Source organism: Schistosoma haematobium, chromosome ZW, assembly GCF_000699445.3.
Source record: "Schistosoma haematobium chromosome ZW, whole genome shotgun sequence".
NCBI lineage: Eukaryota > Metazoa > Platyhelminthes > Trematoda > Strigeidida > Schistosomatidae > Schistosoma > Schistosoma haematobium.
This window is the reverse complement of record NC_067195.1, coordinates 44,839,940-44,866,787: the sequence shown is the minus strand read 5'-3', so window position 1 is coordinate 44,866,787 and position 26,848 is coordinate 44,839,940. Positions and strand designations below refer to the sequence as shown.

The 26,848-nt window shown below is 32.8% G+C and overlaps 1 protein-coding gene across 1 annotated transcript in view; it reads left to right on the top strand.

The window, feature by feature from the left end:
* The window catches only part of MS3_00001168 (uncharacterized protein), a 53,797-nt gene that overhangs the window by 17,409 nt on the left and 9,540 nt on the right, over positions 1 to 26,848 (top strand). Inside the window, exons 11-21 of the mRNA XM_051208662.1 lie at positions 929 to 1,456; positions 2,372 to 2,711; positions 3,650 to 3,896; positions 4,295 to 5,390; positions 10,950 to 11,146; positions 11,816 to 11,871; positions 13,193 to 13,624; positions 15,283 to 15,576; positions 20,391 to 20,657; positions 25,002 to 25,129; positions 25,783 to 26,055. Of these exons, the coding sequence (XP_051071597.1) occupies positions 929 to 1,456; positions 2,372 to 2,711; positions 3,650 to 3,896; positions 4,295 to 5,390; positions 10,950 to 11,146; positions 11,816 to 11,871; positions 13,193 to 13,624; positions 15,283 to 15,576; positions 20,391 to 20,657; positions 25,002 to 25,129; positions 25,783 to 26,055 (3,858 nt within the window). The remainder of the gene's footprint in view (positions 1 to 928; positions 1,457 to 2,371; positions 2,712 to 3,649; positions 3,897 to 4,294; positions 5,391 to 10,949; positions 11,147 to 11,815; positions 11,872 to 13,192; positions 13,625 to 15,282; positions 15,577 to 20,390; positions 20,658 to 25,001; positions 25,130 to 25,782; positions 26,056 to 26,848) is intronic.

The following is a 26,848-nucleotide window of genomic DNA, read 5'->3' as shown; positions in this document are numbered from 1 at the left end:
AAACAAACTTATCTATTCACGTAAAATACCCATTGATTTCATTTGTTATTAGTACATTTTACATGAAACTTAAGAAACTGGTTAGGTACACAAATTTCAGTTTAATATTTTCATACATATATATATACAAGGCTAATGAATACCATTTATACTGTTCAATAATCAATCGGAAATCTTTCCGGAATTATTCGCTACTATGGTCTTATAAGCTATAAAAACTTCCTCTTTTGTGTTTCAGTTTAACCTCATTTGAGTACAGAAATTTAAATCTTAGACCAATATATCAATCAGACATGTTAAAAATTGGAAAATAATGCCTTCTTCAACTCTCCGCTACTGATTTAGAGTTTTGCAAGTGATTTTAATCTTAGCTTGGTTATTGAGTTTAATTTTTTTAAACATCCTGTTGAGCCAATATGAATTCAATTAGTTCAGAACCAAATTCTAACTACTAAAATGCATCCAATAATCAGGTAATTCGTGAAATGCTCTGTAACAGAACTTATGGATAACACTGAATGATGATCATGCTGCTACATTATGAAATAAAAAAAGTTAGAAATATATGGACCATTGGATTTCAACTCGTCAGTGTAAGGTGTTTTGCTCTTCACCAGCCCTAATTGTTTTGATCTTAGTTTTTCCATTTAAGTTAATTGTATTCTTTATTTCTGAAACCATTATATTATATAAACGCTTGTTAGTTATTTCTGCTAAAAATCTGATAATAAACCTTGAAATATCGACTTCCGTAAGCCACCAAACTTTAGCAGGTTTCATTACTTCTGCTATGAAGTACTTTAGATTGATACAGACTCTGCTCATTGGCTGAGAAGTGGATCCAAAACTACACAATTACCCGAAGAATCTCTCGAACTTTACACTTTTTTAGCTGTTGTTATTTATATTATTATTGTATAATTTCTAGGTCATCGTAAATGGATTTGTGGAAACATTAGCTGATGCTTTACTGTACTTGTCTAGTACATTATTGGCAACAACTGTTACCTGGGAAAAATTAAACGAATTTAATAATTCTCAATCACCTTCCACTAAAAAAAATCGACGACGTTCTCTTCGTTTGTCTCAACCTAAAACTTATTCTGAAAATGAAATTAATGGTGATGATGATAATGAAAACAATAATAATAATCGATTCACAGTTCAGATGAAACGCTTATTGTTCACATGTATTAAAGACTTACAAAAGCATGAATTTATCTATATTGATCAGTCTACTTGCCTAAATTTGTCTAAAAATGTTATAAATACGTCGTTTACTGATTCTCAATCATTAGAGCTTTCGCTAAATGGTGCTCGTCTTCAACCAACAGCTCTGGGGAGAGCAGTACTGTCTTCTTCTTTAGGTCCAGTTCATGGATTAATTGTTTATGAAGAATTGGATCGTGCACGTCGATCGATTGCACTTGATACTGAATTACATCTTGTTTACTTAGTAAGTTTTTGACAGTTTGAAATGTATCTATTCTAACTACTATAATATCTTTATTATTATTATTATTATTATTATTATTATTATTATTATTATTAATATTATTATTATTATAGTGATATTTCGTACATGTATCAGCCCTTGAAAAAAATTAATTTTCGTTAACAAACTAAAAGACAAACCAGGCTTCTTGTTTTCACTAGTTAGTGATTTAAATGTCCGAAATTCTCAGTGAGTTTCTGTCGTTTCATTCGCTCTTCACGACGGTTGGAGGTTCTAGATTCTGTCTCAAGTGGGGTCATGGATACGCACTGCTATTCAGTCCATAGAAAAAATTAACCGTTCAGTGAAACCTAGCTCGGAATGGTTGTCTAAGGTTACTCCGTGATGTAAACCACCGTGTTTCTAGTTTATCTCTCTGTTTGATTTCATAATGCCAATGTGACCAATATTGGCGATTGGACGCAATAGTTTACATATCACTGATTTCTAATTTATATTTAATCTCTATACTTTTCCGTCACTCCATACAATTCCTATAAGTTTAGTATCTTTAAAGCAGTGTTTATTTGTGTTACGTTTGTTGACTGTATCAGCGTTTGGAGTTTTCAAAATTCTGCTATACATTACTTATACTCATGATCTTTTTGCATTTACTAAGAACGTGAACAAAACTCGAGTTCCTACGAAAAACGCAATTAATTAGTTAATTTTTTCTGATGATATAACTATATATGATACTTGGATATACCATTCTTGTTCTTCATCCCATGTCATGAATATAGTCCTGCCTACTAATACATAATTATGATTTCGTTTTGTACATTATTATCTTCGTTGTTCTTTGTAGTATTTTTCCTCAATTTCTCGTTAATAGCCTATTGGCTCACAATGAATTTCTATTTCCCTTTGTTTTAGTTAACTCCCGTCTACTTAGACGTCGGTGCTGATCTAGATTGGTTATGCTATTTAGAACAATACCAAAGTTTATCTTCTTCAGAGCGTCGAGTCGCTGATCTGATTGGTATTGAAGAACGTTTTATCACTAGGTGTGCAGCTGGAGCACCTTCATCTGCTGCTAGTTGCCACGGTAACACTAATGTGGTCAATCGACGTTTAAACCTACATAGACGCTTCTACACAGCATTAGTACTGTATCGTCTAGTCAACGAAGATGGCTTGCAAATTGTTGCGAAGAAATTCGGTGTTAATCGTGGTCTTCTGCAGAGTTTGCAACAACAATCTGCTACTTATGCGGGTGGGTTTAGTCCTTAGGTTGTTACCTGTATTACTATCACCGTCGGTTTACAATGAATACAACTTATGAAAAAAGAATTTCTGCTTAGAAATCTTGGATTAAAGTTGCTGATTTCTGGCAATGGGGCTCCATAAATTTATATGCTGTCCACTATTATTATTATTATTATTATTATTATTATTATTATTATTTATAGCTCTATTTTGATACAGTATATAATTCTCAGCACAAAGTATTTCAGCGAGTTCCCTTTTATTATTTTTTCATCGATATTGGCCATAAATATTGAGTCATCGCCAATTAGCTATTAGCATTCTAGAAGTCGACATATGAATAATTTTCATTATTTTCAATACGTATTGCCAGTCATCACGTTATCTCCGGTTGTACATCTTTGTAACTTGTACAGCGAAAGATCGTAAGCCTTTCACAAACGCACCTGAATAGGCTATGCAATTAATTGACATAATGATCTGTTAAAACAAACAAGGATACAGTTAATTTGTTGAAATATCTAAATGGCAGGAACAGGTTACCCAGATATTCATTTAGGCCGCCTTGAATTAGCATCCTACATTCTTATAACACTAGTACAGTAGTTACGATTGGAAAGACAGAATTTAGAGGTTATGCTTTAACCCTCATTTTAATAAATTTATCATTCTGATAACTGTTGAAAGTAATTCGGTTTTAATACTTTTCCGTTAGTTTGAATATGAATAATCCTTGTTTTACATCATACAGTACAGTGGTCTCGGTAATGTTATGTAACCAATTTTTGTAAACAAATTTTTATAACAAGTCATGATAACTGCACATCCTAAATCCCTTTATACCTTACTCATGTAACTTTTTATATACTTAGAAGAAAAAGGAAAAATTTTAAATACTTAAAATGATTATTTTCCCTCTATTTCCCCCCAATAATTTCTTCTTAGGTATGGTTACTATATTTTGTAATCGTCTTGGCTGGAACCATATGGAACGAGTAATAGCTAATTTTCAATCACGTCTGTGCTATGGTGTCTCGGATGAACTTGTCGACTTAATACGTCTATTACCTTTGGTTAACGCCGAACGTGCTCGTGCACTATATGCAGGTGGTTACAGCTCTGTTTCTTCATTAGCTTCTGCACGGCCTCAAGAGATTTCAAGAATTATACAACGTGCAATTCCTTTTGAACGGTATGTTGTTTATTTTACATTTATATAGAGGTTTTATGATGAATGCTTTAATTATTTTGGTTTTGTATTTATTTTGACCTCACCAAAGTTTTTAGTCACTCTTGGTTCATAATAAGTACAAAAACATAAGTACACATTTCTGTGAGATCCATCATATATATTACTGTGTTGCATAAAACCATATTAAATAAGTTATAGAACGATTATGTTAGCAACACCTATCCAAAGGCCTGACATTAATTAACATATTATAAACCCTAGAGTTTTAGTTAACAGTGCTGTTTTCTCACGATGAATTCTCCAACTCGTATATCATTTTATAATAATGTATGTTGAAGTGGTAATCAATGCATTTTTTCAAACATATATACACGTTCTCCCTTTTTTGGAAATTTCAGCAAAAATAATCATGAAGTGTGTGTTGTAAAACCCTCTGGTGGTTGTACAATCCTTCTAGATGATGGCCGTGTAATTAATGAACACGAAGCTGGCCCTTTAATAGTTCAACAAGCTAAACTCTTATTGGAGATAGACTTGACTTCTGTATATGGCAAAGACTTAATTATTATACCAAAGAATCATGAGTCAGAAAGTTCCATGAAACCTGTAAAGTCTATTATTGAGAATGTCAATTATTGTGATAATATGAATAAAAATGATATAGTAGACAGTCAAAATAATCAATTAATGACACCAAATCTCAGTTATAATTCATTACATGATCTGAATCTAACCAGAGGCTGTAAATATTTTATGGACAGAGATAAAAATCAGGAACATCTTAACGTAAAAGTAGAAGAAGTTGAAGTTAAACGATCGAAATTGTCCTTAGATAATGACACAACAATCCAAACATCATCCATGTCAGCAGCAAGAACTTCGCCTCTCATTAACAGCGATGATCACAAAAATCCTAATGTCGATCATGAATTTTGTTCAGTAAACAAGGAAAATTATTCTAGTGACAACAATAAAACTGATTATGAAAATAGTATTGGTATTACGTCCAATTCACATATTCCTATTTCAAAATTTGATAGTTCCGTAAATCGCCATGGTAAAACTGTAATAGATTTTGAAAATTTTACACAATCTAGCCAGCCATTTATATTAACTAGTCAACTAGCTGCTATCATAGATGATGATCAAGTCGTGTTGACTAATAAACTACCTTCATCGTCAGAGACATCTACTTCCAGATTCAATGTCAAATCAAATCAATTTCATTCACCCATTTCATGTGAATCTTCAAGCATACCATTTTCAACTACCACAACGCCGTCATCATTATCTGTTAGTAATAAGACCTGTGAATTCAATGATACACTTACATATTCAATGTTTGAAAGTTCATTTACAGTATCTAATAATACATCGATCACCACTATTATCAATAATAATGATAATATTAATGGTCCCATTTGTGATATAATGACAACTGAAACATTAAAAGAACAATATGACGATTCACAAACTTTAAACAATTTAATGATGGTAAATACACTACTGATTTTTGTTAAAATAGTTTCTTCTCTTTCGGAATTCAATATTTTATAAGAAGAAATCACAAAGCGAATGTATTTCGACCCGTTATTATTATTATATTGTTTTTACTTTTTGCTAACTATTTCATCAAATTTGTTTGATTGAAGTTTCCATAGGGCCAACTGGTAGAAAAACTAATTATCAATCATCCATATGTTGAGTCAAAGTGAAACGAATATTGATATTATGATTCAACACAGATTTTCTATTGTGCTAAGTTATTGATAGAATTGTGTTGAGTGATAAGAGAAATTTGAATACTCTGATAATTTGTCGTACACTGCATGTTCTACTATATGAGTTTTGCTCTAAAACTTGAGTTTATTACGGAATGGTCAGTCGGTGAATGAAATATCGATATCATATTTGTTACTAAATATACTATCCACTTACATCAAGTAGTATATCGTTGTTAATGTTTTTTTCAGCTAATTTAAAAGTTTGTGTTTAGATTCCTTCATGATTCTCGTTCTTCCACACATTTGGACAAATAAGTCCAGATAATAAATTTTTGCGAAAGATAAATGGCAGTCAACAAATAGTACAGTTGTTGATAACGTAAAGTCTAACACAAATGTATCATTTCACGTCTCCTTATTTCTCTAGGAACGTCTAAATTATTATCAGATTTTACGTCATTCTGAGGACCTCTTCGTGTCTGTAATTTAAATGACTTTTAAAAGTAATATTTGATATTAATTGTTTTTTAGGGAAATTTTTAAGTGCGTCTGTTTCTCGACAATCTGCGATAAATAAATGTAGATCTAAATAAAAGTAACACTTTTTGAAAAACATAACGTTCTTAATTATTGTATTAAAACTAAGCTTGAATATTTATGGATTCCTACATATTTGTGATTTGCCTTCAGGTTCTTTTTTTTCAAAATAGATTGTGGTGACGAAAGGAAAAAAGTTAGTGGTACTTACACATAATCTCTGTAATTAAATAGTAATCATTTTATTGGTTGTATTCATGTGGATAGCAAGATTGGTAGAATCAATAAGTTCCTATTGCATACTTGTAAACAAAGCTTTTATAAAGAGTTCCTAGAACCATCAAAATTTAGGCTTCCTACGAACTACACAAGAAAGCTCGTCTAGCCTTCACTTTCAGACAGTAATGGAGATGTACATTTGGCAGCAAAAGGACGAGTATATTGTCTAGCAGTTCACTCCGTATTACTGTATGGCTGTGAAACACGGTAGAAAAAGCGTTGGCTCTAGGTTTTTGATCATACGTGTTTTCGAAGTGTCGTATCGTCAAACGATTGAGTGAGTAATACTAAAGTTAGAGGTAAGATCTAATGCAAAGATGGCAAGTCAATTGATGATGCAGGGAATTTCCATCGGTTAATGTTGTCGGGATATGTAGTACGTATCCCTACCTCAGTGGGCGGTGTTAGTTGGACTATAAATTAATCTAAAGATAGCTAAAAGCAGGTCAACCAAAACGTGGTATCTCCGTAAAGTCATTCACTGCTGGTCCGAGCCATGTTAGGTAAGTATAGACTGCGTTATCGGGGTCTGCGCATTATTCACGATCAGTGTTTGAGGACGACAGCCCAGATATATTCACTCTTTGTCGACCCCGTAGACCGTCTATGTTATTGCGTAATACGTGTCCTTCACTTTTGTCTTTTCGAACTATTTTCTCACTGCTTGATCTTCCTCATCATCATTGCTACTCATTAATTCAACTGATTTACTATTCATCCTTTAGCTTCAAATCGTCATGATAATGTGTTGTGGAAAATTAGAGCGGGGTATGTTTGTATCAGGTACCACGTTGATTATGAATGGCCAACCGCATTTGATATATAAACCATATTGGAGACCATTTTAATTTCTATGAAGCCATGGCTTAGCGGTTGAGTTGTTTGACTCTCAGTCACTAGTTCCCAAATTAGAACCGACTTCATCCGCTGCGCTGTGAACGACTAGGTAGTATCATAAGCCTTCAAACTCAGTAAAGTTTTACCCAAGTACCTGATGAATGCGTTAATTTTTTGAATTTAATGAAAGGAACTGGCGGTAATTTTTGAATCTATTCTGATTACAGTTTACATCACGCACTCCTGAAGTGTTACATATAGTGCAGATTAATGTTACTTACATATTAGGTAAATCAGGACCACATTCTAGTCGATTCTGTTTTTTCAAATAATGTATAGGTGATTATCAATCCCCAAAATTTTATGAACAATATTTTAAGTCCCATTTTAAATACAGTTGAACTGGATTGATGAAATGCAGTTGACGTTCTTTCTAACAGAGTTACCTGACTTTTTTCAAGGTTTTCTGCAAATAGCATATTTTAGATCACTAAATGATGATTGAAGTTCAAGCTAATAGATAACATCTTTTATATTGGGCAAATATAGAATTGCCAGTTCAGTCAAAGTCGTTTGAATACTGACTACTACAATTTATACTTTTGTTCACTTTAATATGATGCGTTATAAAGTTATTGTGTCTTTAGCGTGACAGTAGATAGTGCAAGTTAATTAAAACCTGTTTCTTACAAATCGTGTAGATGTTGATACAGGTGTGGTAACCAAGGCTGCACCGCGCCTTTGAAGAAAGCGTAGCTGATGGAATCAGTCCATTACTTACTAACTTACTTACGCCTGTTACTCCTCGTGAAGGAGCATAGGCTGCTCACCAGCATTCTCTATCCAACCCTGTCCTGGGCGATCCTTTCCAGTTCCTATTCATCCTTCTCATATCTGCTCCTATTTCTCGACGTAATGTGTTCTTTGGCCTTCCTCTTTTCCCTTTCCCTTCAGGATTCCAAGTTAGGGCTTGCCTCGTGATGCACTTTGATTATTTCCGTAATGTATGTCCTATCCATTTCCATCGTCTTTTCAGAATTTCTTCAGCTGTAAGCTGGTTTGTTTTCTCCCACAGAAGGCCGTTGCTGATAATCAGTCCATTACTTCACCAAAATAAACACTTTTACCTCCATCCATACAGTAAATAAAGGTCTCTATTATCCATTCAGGTTTGCAAACCGTACTCAAATAACAAAGTGGTTAAATCGCCATCTTAAATAGTAAAGTTGTAACAGTGTTATATGAACGAACTTTCTCACACCCTGTTCTAGTCATTTTTTGGACCATCTATAATATTCAACAAGTTAGATGAGGTATAAAAAATGTGGTAGAACTAGGACAATAGCAAAGCATAACAAGTTCTGATGACTGAAGGTAATACTCATTTCGCACGGGTTTTAAATTATGAGTTACTTTCTCATTTAATAAGGTCTCAATTTAAAATCTTAATAACTTGAAACTATCTCTTTCATTTTGATGAAACATATATATTACTACTTTGGGTTGCTTAATATTTTTTTACTTCTCAACAACAATATTTTTACAATACAACAAGTAATTAAGCAGTTCTGTATTTGTCAGAATGAGGTTTTGTGGAAATTGTAGTAATTTAATAGTTGGATTCATAAGTCAATTTAAGCTAGACCACTCTGGAAGTACTGGATGGCCGTTTCATCCTAGTATGGGACTCCTCAGTTGTGTGCATCCACGATCCCGCTTGTGGGATTCGAACCTAGAGCCTTCAGTCTCACACGCTAATGATTAAACTCCTGGAGTTCTACTGAAAAGTGACCAGTGGAGTTCAACCGTGAGACAGCTACCCACTGAAGACAATGGTGAACGGTCGCCCGATTTCGTGGATCGGTTGGAGTTCTGTGTTTATTTATTTTCTGAATTTTTCTTACTTCGGCGTTAATCCATCAAGGAAATAATCTGTATGTTAAATTGATTGATCACTGAGTAGTAACCAATGTGATATTTATCTAGTCCTTTAGTTTTCATGGGATTCTACTGGCGAGATTGCAATGTTATCACTAGTTTGAGTGACTGAGCATCAACTGCACTTTGTTGAGATGTTAATTAACATCTAAGACTGCGAAGCTGTGTGATATGGGTTTGAATCCCACAGTGTCAGTTTCTTTAGGATCCCAGTTGCACTTTCTAGACAAGTCCCAGCCAACACTAAACCCAGGTTCATGCTTTCTTGCTATGTCCAACAACCTGACTTATTCTATATATATCCTTATGTCTAAATCTATTTCAGATACTTCCTGTTACTTTTAATCCTGCTCATTTTAAAAGTTACTTTCTACACAAATTTTAATTTTAAGAAAATTCGCATCTGGCAAAATATTTCTTCGTTATATTTATTTTTTATTTGTTCTGAAGGTGTATTCTGTATTGCTCATGACATTTAGGTCTCGTTCCCCATTATTTTCTTGATGGCACAATGATTATTTTTGATTTTTCCACAATATTTTATGTATTTTGGTGTTACTGAGTTTTCTCAGATGGATGGTTTAGTTTTGAAGCTCCCATTGTCGTTCGGAACAAGATCATTTGCTGTTACCTTACGTAGAATTGAGCTGCTCAGTTATTCCTCGAGCTTTAAATCAGCTTGTTCGAGTAGTCTTGTTTGTGATGAAATGTCCTCGTAGATTTCTGTAATTTTGTTTGTCCTTGTATTCAAGCTGACTTTCTTTCCCCAATGACGTCCGAACCCGGTTTGGTTAACGTTTTTTGAATGATTTACCAGATGGAATCTAAATCGATGTCTACTAAACAGTGATTAGTCGGAATGTTGTCCTTCTAAAAAATCTCTGATATTCTTAGAATTTCCTCGACCAAGAATTTTGACCTTTTTATGGATGACTATGTGTCCATAATTGTTTAAATACACTAATATCAGTGACAAAGTATGTCGTTTTACTTATAGTTTGTGTATGTGTACCAAAGGTGAAGATGGCGTCCACTTTGTCTGATGCAATATTTATCGCACTTTAGATTATTTTCCAATTACCTTCCACTGTTGTGTTTTTGACCCGTAAAGAATACATTGGATCTTCCATTGATCTATGAGGGATATTGACCTCAAAGGGTTTTAAATCTTCGTGGTGATTTCTAAATTGTATTCCACATATAGTGACACTAGCAGTTTCATGGTTTCTGATGTTGATTTTGCATTGGTGTATTGATTCAACAGATACTTTTTAACAAAGTCGTCAGGTTAGTTAATGTGAGTATTTTCTACCTTCCATTCTTTGTTTTATAGTCAGGTTGTTTTCTTAAATTCGTCGAACATTTATTTCGTGTACCATGAATTAAACCAAGTTCCCTTCAACACAATGAATTTGTAATGGATATTTTATATTAAGTCACATTTCTACTGAAATAGTTATCAGTAGACAATCTGATATTCTAAATATTTGTTAAACAACAGTTCAAGAGAATTCATATAAGCTCTTTTTTATTAAAAACAATTATGCATCAATAACTCCATTTAATTTCAATTTCTGGAATTTTCTACAACTGTTCCTTTTCTTCGACATTTTCTAAATACTTGATGCCCAAGTTCTTATCAGCCTATTCATACAAATCTTTTTTATCATAAGTACATGTCTTGTTCTTATGGAATTTTCCGAAAATTCAAGCTATTTCTTTTAAATTTTTTCCCAAGTCTCAGATTAATTTCGATACTGACATTGGTAAGAAGCAAGAATTATCCATCTCTCATCAACAATCTCAATCAAATCTATCCAAAGCATCTATCAATCCAAATGAATCGTTTTTGAACATGGAAAGAAAAAGTATTGGAGATTTGTTCAGTGCTTCTTTTACACACGATTCACCAACTAATGAAGTACAATTGAAACAGTATGTTTCTTATTTATTTAGTTTCATTCAATTCTTAATCCTTATAACGATTGTTTCTTCAAGTCAATCAATTCGTGTACTAAGACCTCATCAACTCTTATCTCTCGACAGTTCTAAGCACTAGTATACTCTTCTGAGCAAAATAAATAATTATTGAAATCAAATTGTAATAGTCGAATATTGAAGTTATTACGTCATATTTTTATTATTGTAAGGTAACACTTATTTCCTGTAAGTAAATCACGTAGTCATTTCATCAGTCACTTATAAGCAAACTAGAATCTGGCATTCTTGTGCATCCGTTTAAATTCCTACACTACATCAACCGTGCAAAATAAAAATATTGTGACAAACACCTAGAGTAATAGAAGTAGCAATATTATCAGTTGTACTAAAAAGCAGTAGGCATAGACGATATGATTCAGGAAGAAAAAAATGAATTTTTGGAAGATAAAAATATAAGATAATTTTAAAACCCAAGATCTGACATCGGACAAAAAGGTGAATGTTAATTTAACATAAATTATCGCCATATTTATTTATTACAGATATACTTTTTTTCAAATATAACTTGTTTCTATAAGATTAATAGTTCTCATTTTCAGTCGTTCATGACTCTGTTCTTCTTCAAATAATATGTATTTTATTTATGTCCTATTGATTCTTTAGAGAATCGTCAGACTATCAGCATATGTACTCAAGTAAGACTGCAGAATGTAAAACAGGTCGGTTTATTTTAGATCAGTTGCTTATTGTATTTCCTTATAATAAAACATTTATTTTCTGATTCACATAATTTCATTATTTGGAGTAGCTATATGTATTCAACTCCGAGCTATAATCCTTGTTTGAGAGGTAGTAATATAAAGTGGGATGCTTAAATGAAAGTTGCGGCTCTAACTTGTACTTTAACGCTTAATTGATAAGTTCGTACTGAATAGAAATAGTTAGTTGATCGATTAGCAGTGGACTTGAAACTAGCACAAATTTCTTTCAATCCTGTTTATAACAATTCTTCTTAGCAGAGCAAAAAGCAACTAATAAAGGTAATATCAATGGATCAAAAATAATGCAGTTACTTATATTGAAGAAGTGATTAAGTATAATATAACTCACAAGGAACACCTGAAATCACAAAAAAGATGTAAAACCAACGTTTGGAACTTGAAGACAAGTAAAAATGAATACTGAATATATCTACAACAGGTTCTTAACTATTCTACTCTTGGTCGCTATCTATGATAAAGTACTTGTCGCACAAACCTTAACCAGAAAGCGTGCAGCTCACGATATATCTCAGATCGAATGTTAGTAACACTGTATTCAAATGACCTGGTTCGATTTAGCGCCTCTTAACCTCATAAAAAGGTCGTGTATGACCGAGCTCAAGCAGTTGTCCCTTGAGAACTGCGGTCAAGTTCTCGGGTTCCTAAAACTATGTGTGGCATGGCTCAGAATCGATCACGATGGCGTAGGTGTATGCATTCTCTGTCTTCCCTTAAACGGCGAGATTAAAATTACTTTATACCTTTATTTCTACGAACTAATCCTTTCTCCCTGTATCATATCCTTATATGAAGTCTTTATATATTACTACTATAGAAGTAACTACTTCTATGAATTTGGTGTTCATCTCGTTGTGTTGATGAGACAGACTGAACATTTCTGCTATTGTAAATGAGTAACCATCGACTTTGTGCCATGTATGGCAAAATTTTGGGAATAGTAGTATTATGTTTGTATCCCTGAAGAATTTCTAACACCATGATATTTTCAGCAACAGTTCTCTATGAGTATTGATTGGTGTGATCTGCTGTATAACTGTTTAGTTCTACGACAATGTTCAAGATTTCACAACCTCAGTATCTATTTTTTTAATTATTGACTGAGATTTGAATATTAATTTCCCTATGAAAAGTGACCTCATCTTCGTTTACTCTAAACTCCTTTTTTGTGCGTTGGTCTACGTGTTTGAAATCTGTTAATCATATTTTCTTTCTTTGTTCAATAATTAATAGACTCTGATGATTATTATTTTCTCTTTAGATACGGATCCACCTTCGGCTGATGATAATCTTATTGCGGATTCACTCGAAAATGGTGTTGATAATGATAATGACAGAGATAATATATTCTCTGTTATTAATGTAACACAAAATTACACATTATGGAAAACATTTCTTACTGAATTGAATGATCATATTGAAGGATTGAAAAGTTCTAATCAATCTCAGTTAAATTATATAGCAATTCAACCTGGTTGGCTTTTAAACACAAACTCTGATAGTAATAATGATAATGATTTTAAATCGCCTAGTGAATCTTTATGTTGGAAATCTGGACCTGCTGGGCAGCCAACTGTTGGTGGTGGGAAAAATATGTGCACAAATTATGATTTGTACTTAAGTGGATTAGCGATTTCTTCGGTACTTTTGATGAAAAATGCTGTATTTTGGATCCATTTTCTTACAGAAAGTGGTTAGTTTATTTGTTTTAGTGTTCCACAACTACTTTTATTACAGTCTTGTTATTATCAAGAATTAAGTAGGATATGTGCATCATGGTGTGATAAATCTTTTTTACATGGTTTTCTTCTGAAATTTTCATTATGCTAGGCGGTTTATGAAGGTTTTTCTATTTAAATTTAGTTTCTTTACTATTATGGACTGACATTCGCTGTAAAATCACTGAAACTTAATAAGTACTGGCACATTGTTTTGTCCTAGTTTGAAGTTCTGTTGCAGTGCTCACCTGTAATCTCACATTACATCAAACTTCAGACCTTTAATGTTTACGGTAAGTCAGAACAAGATAGTCCACATTATCTGACTTTGACCAGTTTAAGATACTCTTATGTAGTCGTTATTCATCTTGTGTTTATGTATGTGTGGGATCGTTGATTTACAATACCAAGCATTCATTATCAAAGAAGAAATACTCAGTGATCCTTTATTTTCGATGACTTGTTTGCTTGTGTCAATCTGTGATGATATGCACATCTCAAATATTGTTTAATTGTTAACTATAGTGTGCTAATTATTTCTTCAATAACTGTATAGTGATATTTTAAAAATATATAGCTTAAATGTTATGAAGAAGCATGTTCCATCGTAGCTATTCCTCTGCCGGTTTAGTTATGCACTGCATTAATAGATTTTCTAAGATTACATGCATAACGCTTGTATACCGTCGAGTTGAATATTATAAAATAATTGTTAAAATACATCGAGATCTACGTTTCAATACTCTTTATATATTTTATGCGTAGTTGAAAGCGTTATATGTATTGAACCACTGTATTTTTTGTAGTTCCTCACATATTTCTGATTGTTTCTGCATAGCTTACTGAATTTCATCTCGTTATTATCAACACCACAATTCTAAATAATGTAAGCACTAATTTAGGGAATTTTACGTATTTGTCTAAAACACTTATGCTTATGAAATTAGGGCATAGAGACTTAAAACATACCCACCCTTCATGGAATAAAATGTTTCCGACAATTTGTTTCACGAATTTGTCTTCGCAATTTGAAACATGGTTTAAGTTATTTTGGTTTCACTAATATTATATGAAAATAAATTTTTCTTACACCACGATAGGCCTTTTAATGTATTTAGATAGACCTACAAAGCTGTTTTTATGTTCACTACCGGCACTATCTATAAGCGTGAAATCCAATCGATTTCTCGAAAATTTCCTAACACTGTAATTGTTCAGTGTATAGATTATTATTTATATTAATAATCGAAATTCCACTTTAAAAATACCTTATGTTACGCTCTTTATTATATTGAATAGTTTTAGAAGTCTTTGTTATATTTTATCGAATTTACTCTCAAAATTGAATCATGACCGTAACTAACCTAGTTTAATACTAAAACCAGTTCACAATAACAGATAGATTTTTGTTCGATTTAACTGTATGTAAAAAAACCATTGATTTATAGAGTTTTTAGACTATCATTTTCCGTGGTTAGTAAATTTGTATTATTCATCAATCTTGAATTTGTACCAATATATCATGTTATTGGAAAAGTATTCATTTCTGTCTTTATTCTGTTTTATTCTATTAACTATTTCGTTTTTACTTTGTTGTTTGAACAATCAAACAAATGCGAACAACTTTTTCAAGATGTAAACAGAGTTCCATTACAGGAATGTTTAATTGATATATATAATCTATTTATTCGGATACATCAATTCAATATTGGACTCATCATATGGGATGTTAAATGGTGGTATCGAATTGCCTACGATATACTTAAAATACCGAATCAAATGAAATTTCATATTTATAATCCGAATTTAACGAATTGGCTAACGAATCCCGATCAAGATCAAAGCTCTCTATTAAGTGAGGCCCAAAAATTAAATCCACATGTTGTTGATAGTATACTAACTAAAGTCGCATCATCTGAATATTTAGGTAAGTATATCAGTTATAAGGCTATTTTTGCTATTATTTCTTAGTATCATTTTACCCAACTCTCCTTAAAATACTTGTGACTCAATGGCTACATAAAGGCTACCAGTAAGATATATATATATATATATCAAAAGTGATTAAACATTTCCAGTCGTTAACATAGACAACGGGAAGACTCAATCTCTACAAATGAATGGTTCCTTTCCTGTTTCAAAAATTCCTTTAACTTGTTCATTAGCTTAGAAAGTAGAATATCATTTCAGTATATGAGAACTAACTTTATATTCTGCACAGTACTATATTCAAAAGATGCTTAAATCGAAATATCCTGCGGTACTTTCGAACTTTCAATCTGATGATTTGAGTTTCACTATACTTAAACAGTTATCGCTACTCAAAATATAATATTAACCGAATTCGCTTATTTATTTACTCCGAAGAAGTGGCTTACATTAAGTCACGAAACGTCGGAAATACAACTTTTCCACTCATTAGGAAATATCAGAAAATATCTTTATTATTAAATTACTTTGTAGTTGATTTTTAAAACATATCTTCAGTGTATATATATGTGAACCTTTTATCACATTGCTGCTAAAATATTGTTTTAATATTTGTGTAAATTGCAATTATGATGGACGATAATATTCAATAACATTGTGGATAATCCCTAAATCGAATAGACCTACTATACTGTGATGGTTTCGTTCTATTGATGAACGAATATTATGAAGTCAACTACCCATAACATTTGATTTTTGAAAATTTTTCCTAAATTCACAAGCACGTAGTTTAATATACTCTGAAATAAGTAGAATCATTGTGTTATAAACATTATCGATATTCTTACTTTATTGTGCCTTTCTAACAAGTTTTCAGAACTTTTACCGTCTTCATAAAACTAACTGCTAATGTTTTATCACATTTTAAATAATGTAATGATGTAGTGTTACCATTTTATGTAGACAGTATGATTAACTGATTTATGCATCATTGACCCAAAGTGCATTAGTTTTTTGTTATTTCCTATGTATATATTACAGTGGTTTATCTGTGTTTGAACTATTGAACAAAAATTGATTTGATAATTAAGACATAAAGATCAGTAATTTATTTGGATTTTTTCAATATAATAGACACACTTGCTATTTGAAAATCTAATCAAATGAGTAAATATAATCTTAAAAATAAACCGAAATCGATATTAAAATTCCAACATGATGTTGTGGAGATTGTTAAATTGTATTTCAATCACATATCGACCTCATTTAAATAACTATTAAAGACCAGGAATCGCCGAATGGGCGTTTCGTCCGGTTCAGTGCTCTAGAGGTTGAGCGCTTGCGTCCAAGATCGTTGTCCCTGAGTTCGATTCCTGACTATGAATTCGTTGACGTGCACTTTTAAAAAGTCCCATGCTAGGACGAAACGGCCGTTCGATGCTTTCGGCTTTTCAATGTTCATCTAAATTCAGTTCGTATTCTCAATAAAATCCAACGATAGTAAGATTATCTAATCGTATTTCAGAAATTAAATTTCTGTGTTCTGTACCCTGATAATTTCTGACTTAAACCAGTTATTTTATTGATGATTAGTGAGTGTTTTGCAAAATGTTCTACTAGAAGCACTTATCGTCTTATTTTCATCATAACCAATAAGAACTAGTGTGTATGATTATTGTACGTAGAAAAACAATCTTCAAATTAGTAAAATTCTACGCATAATAGTTAAAATCATTAAAAAAATTGATGATGCATTGGGCAAATCGACTCAGAAAACTCGGTTGATTTTTACTAATTTGCGTCACCTGTGTCGTAGGCAAGATGTCCATATAAAAACAGAGGACTAGTGTACTGTGAAGTAGTTCATTCTGTTCTACTTTATTGCCTTAAAACATGCTCCCTAAAAACAGAGAATATTCTTAGGTTATTAAAATTCAATCTTAGATCCCTTCAAATCATTGCTTGTGTTTATTGTAATCTCAGAGTAAATAACAATTAAGTTAGATACTGGGTAATACTAAATATGGCAATTCAGTTGAAATATTCAGAATTTATCCACCGAAGTGATTGGGACATACGCTCTACCATCACCTACTTTGACGCAAAAGGTTAGCCGATTTAAGAGTAGGTTAAAAGAAATCTAGAGCTTTCCAAGTCAAGATATAAAATCAGTTGGTGAATTCATTGAATATTGGACCAGGCATGTTTGTAAGAACAAACCATCTAGATGGAGTCCGCGCGGTTATTGTATCCAGTGGTTTGAGAGATTTTGGAGACGTTTTCTACTACCACTGATGTTGTTGCTACTTCCACTGATTTTGGATTTGTCTTTACAGTTGATGTAGTGTGGCAACGGAACTCAGTGCACATATACGTCAGTTTTTACAGTGCTTATGATTGACGGATTCAAACTAACACTCTAATGATTTACATTGAATTCAAATAACTTGTGAACAATTTATCATTTGAATAACACAACTTTATTGTATAAAACTTTATCTGTTTAAAATTAATTTTTCGGCTGAGAATGTTATTCAACTCCAATTGGTCCGATTTCATCATTCACGAGATGTTTAGACTGTACTTCATTGGATTCCATATCTATGCTAAACTTTTTTCCACGTTTGTTCTTAGTTTGGATGTTCTATTTTCCGGTTACAGTTGTGGAATATGTTGACGTTTACATTTGTGATCAAGTCATGTTTTGTTTACTGCGTTTTTTGTATATTTTAGTCAATTTAAAATTTTGTCCAAATGGGAATAAATATGTCTTCATTATTATTGAATAAAATAAATCATTGTAAATAGCTAATCGACAAGTAATTTTTCCATACATTAGTTATGTAAACTGGGATACATCAATCATCATCATCCTATTTTTGAAAATAAATGTTTATTTTTCATGTAATATACCGTATATTTTCATGTATTGACTTTTAAAATTACCTTCATACCTTAGTTTTTGTTCGAAGCTGCCTGTTTTCGAATATTATGCTTAACATCACGTATTTATCTTTGGTAAATAACCGTTGAGAACCAAGAAGATTCGGATAGCTGTTTCGTCGCAGCAATACGTATCCACAACCTCGCCGAGGATCAATCCCAGGATCTTCAGATCCCGCGACAACCGCTTAACTTTTGAACCCCTGAGGTATTACCCACTGGTCTGCATTTCTAACTTATGTTAACTCGCAATATATTGCTCAATTATTTTCCAATATCATCGGTGGGTAACTGCTTCAATGCTTCCAGGCTTTCAACGGTTATCTGAGTAAGGTCATTCTGTGATATTAACTATAAAATTCAACAATCTCCGCAAATCCCTTATTACGGAATACACATGAATAAATAGAAGTCATATGAAATTCTATTTTTTCGTGAGGTGGGGTAATATTGATATTAGTGCTAGTTATCGACCAACATCTGGTGAAAATTAATATATTTGTAATATCCGAATGAGTAGAAACATTAAATTTTCTGACGGTTCGTGACTCAGTGTTATCCACTTGGATTAATTTTTATTTACTTAAACTGAATCACGAAATGTCAGAAAATTGAATGTTTCTACTCATTCGCATATTACAAATATATTAAACAACACTCGAAACCGATTAGTTAATTGATTAGAGAGTTGCAAATGATATCGATTAAAGTGTGGTTTGTGTTTTCTTGACAGATCAATCTATTCAACTAAATTTCTTTGAAACAGAACAATTTTTCATGGAAATGTCATGAAAGACAATTTAATAATGAAATATTCTAAAATAGAGATTTTCTTTTTTTAACTGAAAGATGAGAATAGAGTGATAAACAGTTTAGTTTTATGTAAAATGAGAACAAATGAAAGTGTTTTTTTCAACAACTATTTTACATAGACAAAATGTCGTAATCATAAAAAAACAAACATCATATTTACAGATTATTTATATAATCAAGTTTATTTAACTGATTTCTCTAAACAGCTGGATACAACATGGATATATATAAGTAATTAGTGTTGAAATATAAATAATTATCTTATATTATAAATATAAAAGGCTTAAGTTACCAACTTATGCTATGGAAGTGAAATGTAATGGTGAAAATAGTACAATTTCTTACAATAATATGAAGCCGTGAATATTTCCTGAATGTATCGGAAACATATGATCGTTTTTTAATTGAAAAATGAAAAAAAAATCATGTTTATTCATACTGAGTTGAACTATTTACTATCTGATGCTTGGCTTTCATTATTAGAATATAAAGTATATTGGTTGTTTTAGCCTTACTAAAAAATGCATAGTAATTAAGTTTAACACAAAAATGTATACGGTCTTTGTTGTATTCGCAGATGTTATGCACGCTACGTATGTCTACAAATGGTTGCAGCCAATTTATTTATTCCCTCTAGTCCCCCAAAAAAATTTGTGATAAATCATTATTTGTACTCATATTTCATTCCCACCTTTTACCTAAAAATATTATCTAACCCGTCACTAACATTTGTAGCATAACAAAAAACGATTGGTTCATCTAAACTATTAGACTGAGTTAAAACTTTGATTCATGTAAAAACCAACTTGAAATATTTGTGAAACGATGTGTAAACGTACTTCACGACATACCGTGTTTGTTCATATAAGGTTTTCTCTTGGTTATGCAAACAGTCTTGTCTTATGCAACCAAAAATTCTGATACATTATTATCATTAAATTACTGTATCTTTTACTAAATAAATTTAAATTTATGGAATTATTGACAGAAGTGCATAAACCAGTTGTAAGGTATCGATTCTCTCTTAATTTGTATAACCTGTTCAACGAATTTCAGAGCCTCCAATCCAGTTTTCAGATTGGTCAAAAATACCCAGGTTAGAATCATCTGGCAAATGTCCTCCACCAAGAAGTTACCTAAGTGAACAAAATTTATTATCTAATCTACCATATCATGTTTATATAACGTCAGCTCAGTGTTTCCTACTGTCTTTATGGACAACTCATTCAAATAATTGTCTGTCAACAGTTCAAAATTCATTGCTTAACGTAATTGAACTACCTTGTCAATCTTTACTAGCTCGAATGGAGTCGAATGGTTTTCGTAAGTATTTTTCATCATATTTTATACTTCAATACTATGTATATATATACCAGGAATACTGGTTTGTAGTAGTATGTTCATCACAGTTGTTTTTTACCGTTATCGTATTTTACTAATGTTAGTGACTGAATTTTTTTGACTACTTGTTCACTAAGTAATTTTTCTCGATGCTAATACCATTGAGCATATTCCGTAAATGCTGTTTTCCATTAAAATAACTATATAGAAAGTCGGTGCAAATGTAGAAGTGTTTAACTTACTCATCTTTCGTGTACTTGATGTCATTTTTTAAATGAATCTCGTACTTTCTACCTTCCTGAAAGGTAAATTAGTTGATGTTATATGCATTTCTAACAAATGTAGTCGTTATCTTCTCAAATTCAATTGCTGAAGTCTTTTCAATACCTTATATATGTAGATAACTTTCAGTGTAGTCAGTTACTTTACTTTTAGATTCTTGACACCATTCAAATGATAATTAGGACTTCAATTTGCACCCGCAAAAATTATATTTACAATTATTTCGTGACATTCATTCATATTTTACATTGCACCACTTGTCTATTCCTTTTTTTCGATTCGGCATATTCTTTTATTTTCCAACTTATACATCAGGTCGCTGACTTTGGAAATCCTGTCCTATGTATACGTTCTCAAGTCACTGATTGATCGTAAGTCGAATCAAGCCACTCATTATGGATAACCTTCGGAGTACTTATCTAATCTTTGACCATACTCTTGTTTGCGATAATTTTACCTTACGTTTCAGCAGCCAATAAATACATCCCCCTGAACAGATCAATATCAACAAATTGGCTGCAGCTTCTGTTGCAATTAAAATATTAAATGGAGCTATGTTCAAGACTAGCTAACATCCCACAGAAAAGTATAGATGAGCACCGGCTGCAATTGCATGACACCACGAAAACGGCGAGTAAAGTAGCTTACAACTTCGAGAAACGTCCCGCTTACAATAACTGGGTTTCTAAAGGCTCCTTACAGCTTACTGAAGCACGTCGATCTACGTCGGGTGACCGCAAATTTGACTATAAACAATCACTAACACACGCCGACGTCTTTGTCGATGGACATGGTTTCTCGAGAAGCAGTTAAACTGATTTGCTGCCCTGGGGACATCGACCAAACTGTCCTACAATCCATGGCGCATAATGAACTGATCTACCTAACGACGCGGAAGTCTGCAATAAACTCGAACTCCTAAAGTGCCACAAATAACAAGTCTCCGACCCTCTCTAAATATTATGGCAACTTTCTGGTTATGGAGCCAGTTGAGTTTTTTACAGAGGTCTGGTAATTAAAGAATGTTCTAACATCGTGGAGTGAGTCGATAATTGTCCCTATCTTAAAAAAGTGTTCACGTCGTATCTGTAACAACTATCGGGGGATAAGTTTACTTCCGGTTGTGTCTAAACAATTGGCTTCCGTTATACTTCGTATGTTGTTCAAAACCCGAGAAAGATTGACTCGCGAGGAGCAGGCTGGGGTTCGTTCTGGTCGAGGATGTATTGATGACATATTCACCCTCCGCTAAATGTTAAAACACTGTCATACTTATCAAAGGCCAACAATCGTAGTGTTTCCTGACATCAGGGCTACCTTCGATTCGTTGGATAGGACTGTCCTCTGGGATTGTCTATTGAAGAAGGGTGTGCCTGAGAAGTTTATTAACATCCTAAAAGCCCTATATACAAACACCTGAGGCAGAGTGAGGGCATACAACCACCTCTCCCCATTGTTCCATTCGAGCAGTGGGGTTAGACAGGGTTGCCCAATCTCACCATTCCTTTTCAACTTTGCCATCGATGACATTCTGGAAACAGCTCTGATGGATGTAAGTAATGGTGGTGTGGATCTGTTGCTTGGAGAAAGACTTCTCGACCTTGAGTATGCGTATGATATCGTCTTACTGTGTGATAATGCATAAGGCATGCAATCCGCACCTAATCAGTTGGCAATCAATGTCCGTAAGTATGGTATGCGCTTTGCGCCTTCGAAGTGCAAAGTACTTCTACAAGACTAGCAGGATTCTGATGCTGTACTCACCCTGGATAGTGAGCAGATAGAAGTAGTCGAGACGTTCGTGGGTCTGTGTAGTTGCGGAAGTGCTGATGTTGGCTTGAAAAATGAGGAGAATTCACGTATAGTAAAAGCCCCAGCTGCTTGTCCCAATCTGGGCCATGTTTGGCGCCTTCGTGATGTTAGTCTGGTTGTACAATGTCGAATCTATAATGCGTCGATGGGTGCTGCTTTTGTTTCATGCTTGTGGAACCTGGCTTCAAGTTGAGGATGTTAAGCGACTCTGTGTTTTGTCATTTTATTATACGAATGATTGCTGACATATAAGGGCAACACCTTATAAGTAATGCAGAAGTTTGGTAAAGTGTGTCAGTGCCTAGCGACTACATTTCCATTGGTGTCTTAAAACATTGACTTAGGTGGCTTGGAAATGTCTTACGAATGTTATCCCAGCGAATTCTACGTCGTGCATTATTTGCCGATTCTGAAAATATTTAGAAAAGCAGAGAGCTGGTCAGTGTATATCATGATATCGTGGTATATGTTATGCCCCGATAAGAATAATGAGTGGTTATTTTTGGGATCCATTTGTGGACCAATACTATACGTATATTTTACCGTATAATTGTTAATTAACTAAACTATTCTAATCGATTAGATGTTAAATATTTCTATGGCAGTCGATTGACTAAATCATCGATTGAATGTTTAAAAATACTTTCACGGTAATATCGATTATATACATATAAATGATATATATACGTTTGAATTGTGTTTGTGGATCGCTCTGTGCTCGCTCGTTTTTGGCTGTTTGTAGAATATACTTTCCCATTTTATGCTTGGACTTCTCCCTCTAGTTAGCGGGGCTGGGACGCATCAAATAGCTAGCTTACTGGTCTTTAGTCACTGAGTCTTTGTTCACGTTTGCAGATTAAGTGAACTCGTGATAGCGTCATCCCTAGCAGTATGAAAGAAAGCTGTACATAACTGATTGTTATCCATGAGATATTCCAACACAGTAAACCGAAATGTTATGAGATATGGTTCAGGATCAAGCGAGTAGCGATCTTGCTGCGGCTTTCCTTTGCTTTCTTCCTAGAAATAAGAGCAACCTTAATCGGAAAAATCTTTTCTGACTGCGTTTTTTCTTAGATAAACTTTTCCCATTATTCATTATATGTGGAAATTATATTTGAAATAATCTCAGTGATTGAAATTTTGATAATTCCAACGTTTCGTCCAGCTAACTTGTCTGGACTTCTGCATGGTAATAATCAAAATTTTGATTATTCAGGATTTCGATTATTACCCTGAAGAAGACCAGACAAGTTAGCTGGACGAAACGTTGGAATTATCAAAATTTCAATCACTGCGATTATTTCAAATATAATTTCCACATATAATGACTTCTCTATACTCGGCGCCCAATGTCTGTCAAACTATTCGTTCTAATCTTGACGAATATTCGTATAAATTCTCCTCCCATTATTCATTTTTCTTATAACACTCATCTCCCTTTATCTGTTCATAATCTCATTTTTATTGTGCGGTGCAGTTACAATTTGGTGTTCTTTTGTACTAATGTTTGGTTTTCAATAATAATAATTTAAGTCATTCATCTCATTGTCTTTTAATTATGAGTTTTCAGCCAAAATATGTGAAAGACATACTTGACAATGTCGAATATTTAGTTGGCTTGCTTTTTTTCTACTTATTCACTAACCTTATAGTCTAAGGATTATATAGTTTTCTGAGCATTTGATGAGTACATCAGATAAAAATTTGTATTTGTATGAAAAAGTTGTAATCATGTACTTCTCAGAAATTCAATCTTTTCGATGTTATATATATAAATTATAACTGAATAATAATGTCGAGACCAACCAAAAATTATGAATCATTACTAGTACATTCATACCTCTTGAACAAGTTATCGAGCCATTTCAACTCAATAGCTTAGTGGATAATGCGTTGGCATTCAAAGCAGCTGGAACTTGGTTGGATTCTTAGTGTATACACCTCAACACTGGTATCCAGGTATATTCTGCTTGTAAGTTCTAATTAGGTCGAAACGCGTCGCATGGATTAAACTGCTAGCCACAAACAAAATGTGACAAACTATATATTTTGTTAATGTATCATAGTTTTATGATGAATATTGAAAATTTTGTGACGGTAATAAAATACACCAGAATTTTGCATAAACTTTGTTGTTTTTTAATGTAAACTTTAAATTATCATCTACATTACATTATTATCCTTTTCTCTTAGCTAATTTTGTCTTTTTTCTTTACTTTCATTTACCAGTTCTTAACTTGAATGATTTAAATAAATGTCATGATTCATTATTAAAAGCATGCAAACAATTGGAAAGTGTTGCCTATCGTTTAGCTGGTCAGCCATTTACTATGGATTCACCGAAAGAGATATCCAAGGTTTGATAAATACATTTTCTCTAGTATCAACACTTTTAGACTGATATTTTTTAAAAATTGAACCTAAAATTTTTTTTAAATCCAAGATCATAAATGGTATTAGTTGTTGCTTTATTGATAATGTTATAAGCAAACTGTGCCGATCAAAAACCCTGTGTACTATGTAGTCTTCTTTTAATATGTGAAATAAATAACTATCGCAACATTTTTAGATATCAATCCCAAAGTTTGGCTTGATAGTTTCAAATAAGTTAAGTATTGGTTATATAGTCAATAATAAATATATTTTTGTTATATCCCGATGAGCAGAAAAATTGTATTTCTGACGTTTCGCGAATTAATTTAAGCCACTTCTTCAGAGTGAATAATCGGAATAAGTTAACACAAGTTTAAATAATACAAAGGACAAAAAGCATTAGCTCTCCGGAAGCTTCAGTTTGATGCCTATAACTATTTTCAGTTTTGTATTCTCTCAAATAATCAGTTCAATTAGAGAGTTTTCACTGCTTCTCTTGATAACAATCAGTAAGAACTTTCTATAGTATCACTTCTCACTAACCAATGATGATCACACACGAATTTGTAGAATGTTATACTTAAAGTATTCTCATCCTTAATAGTACTTATTTTGATAATATTTTTTATTTGAAAAGGTTCTTTTCAAATGGCTTCACTTACCTCAAATAACTGATCCCAATGATTTAATAATGAATAGAAAACGTAATCAATCCTATTTATTGAATGGGCGTAATCGTTCAAGTCATTTACCCAAAGCTACTAATACACTTCTCTCGAAACTAACAAATCTTCATCCATTACCAGCTGTTATTATGGAATGGCGTCATATCAACGGTATTTTAGAAAAAATATTTAATTCATTAGTATCTACATGTCGTCTTATCCATGCATCTAGTATAGGGGATCAGGTAAGAATAATAACTTTGCAAATAAATTCTTTCCTAAACTTTTAATGTTCAACGAATTTTCTGATCTCCGTTTTAATGTTTTGTAAATAACGGTTGTTTTTAATGCAACTTGTCTTAGTAGGGAAGAAGAACGTTCCATTGACTACCTTGTTCGAAAAAAACTAATATGCATTCTCTGACCTAAGTTAAAAGTTCAGTCTATCAACACGTGGTACATTACATTTAGTAAAGCATGGGATTGTTTCAGAGTAGCAGTAATATTCAGTAGGTGTGTGCAAAATTCAGTGGTATTTTAGTGTTATTCTGTTTTCGCAGCATGGAAAATGTATTTTCAAGTCTACAATCTTCTCATTTTCATCACTTGTTACTTTTAATTGCTGAATGTATACGGAACTGCAGATTATTAAATGTTTTATTGATCTAGTTTTTCAATTCACATTTAGATGAACAAACTTTGTCCACCAGCACGGTTTCGAGGCTTCACCTTCATCTTCTCATTATTGTAAAACAAATTCTGATATGTTTAAGGTATTGAGGATATTGCAAGAAAACGATCTGTTTTCTCGCACCTTCTACTGTACAGTTACATTTTCTGACTCAGCAACTTGAGACATTACCAGGCATGACTGATACAAGTCAGAGTCAATCGTTTGTTAGTTTCCTATCAAATTTGTCTTAATAGTAAAATAGACCTTTTCAACTGAAAAATGTCTACCTGGGTTGATTGAACATATTTTTCTAATTTATAGCATAAAAATTCTGTAACAGTGGAGACACTACTAAAGTCCTACTT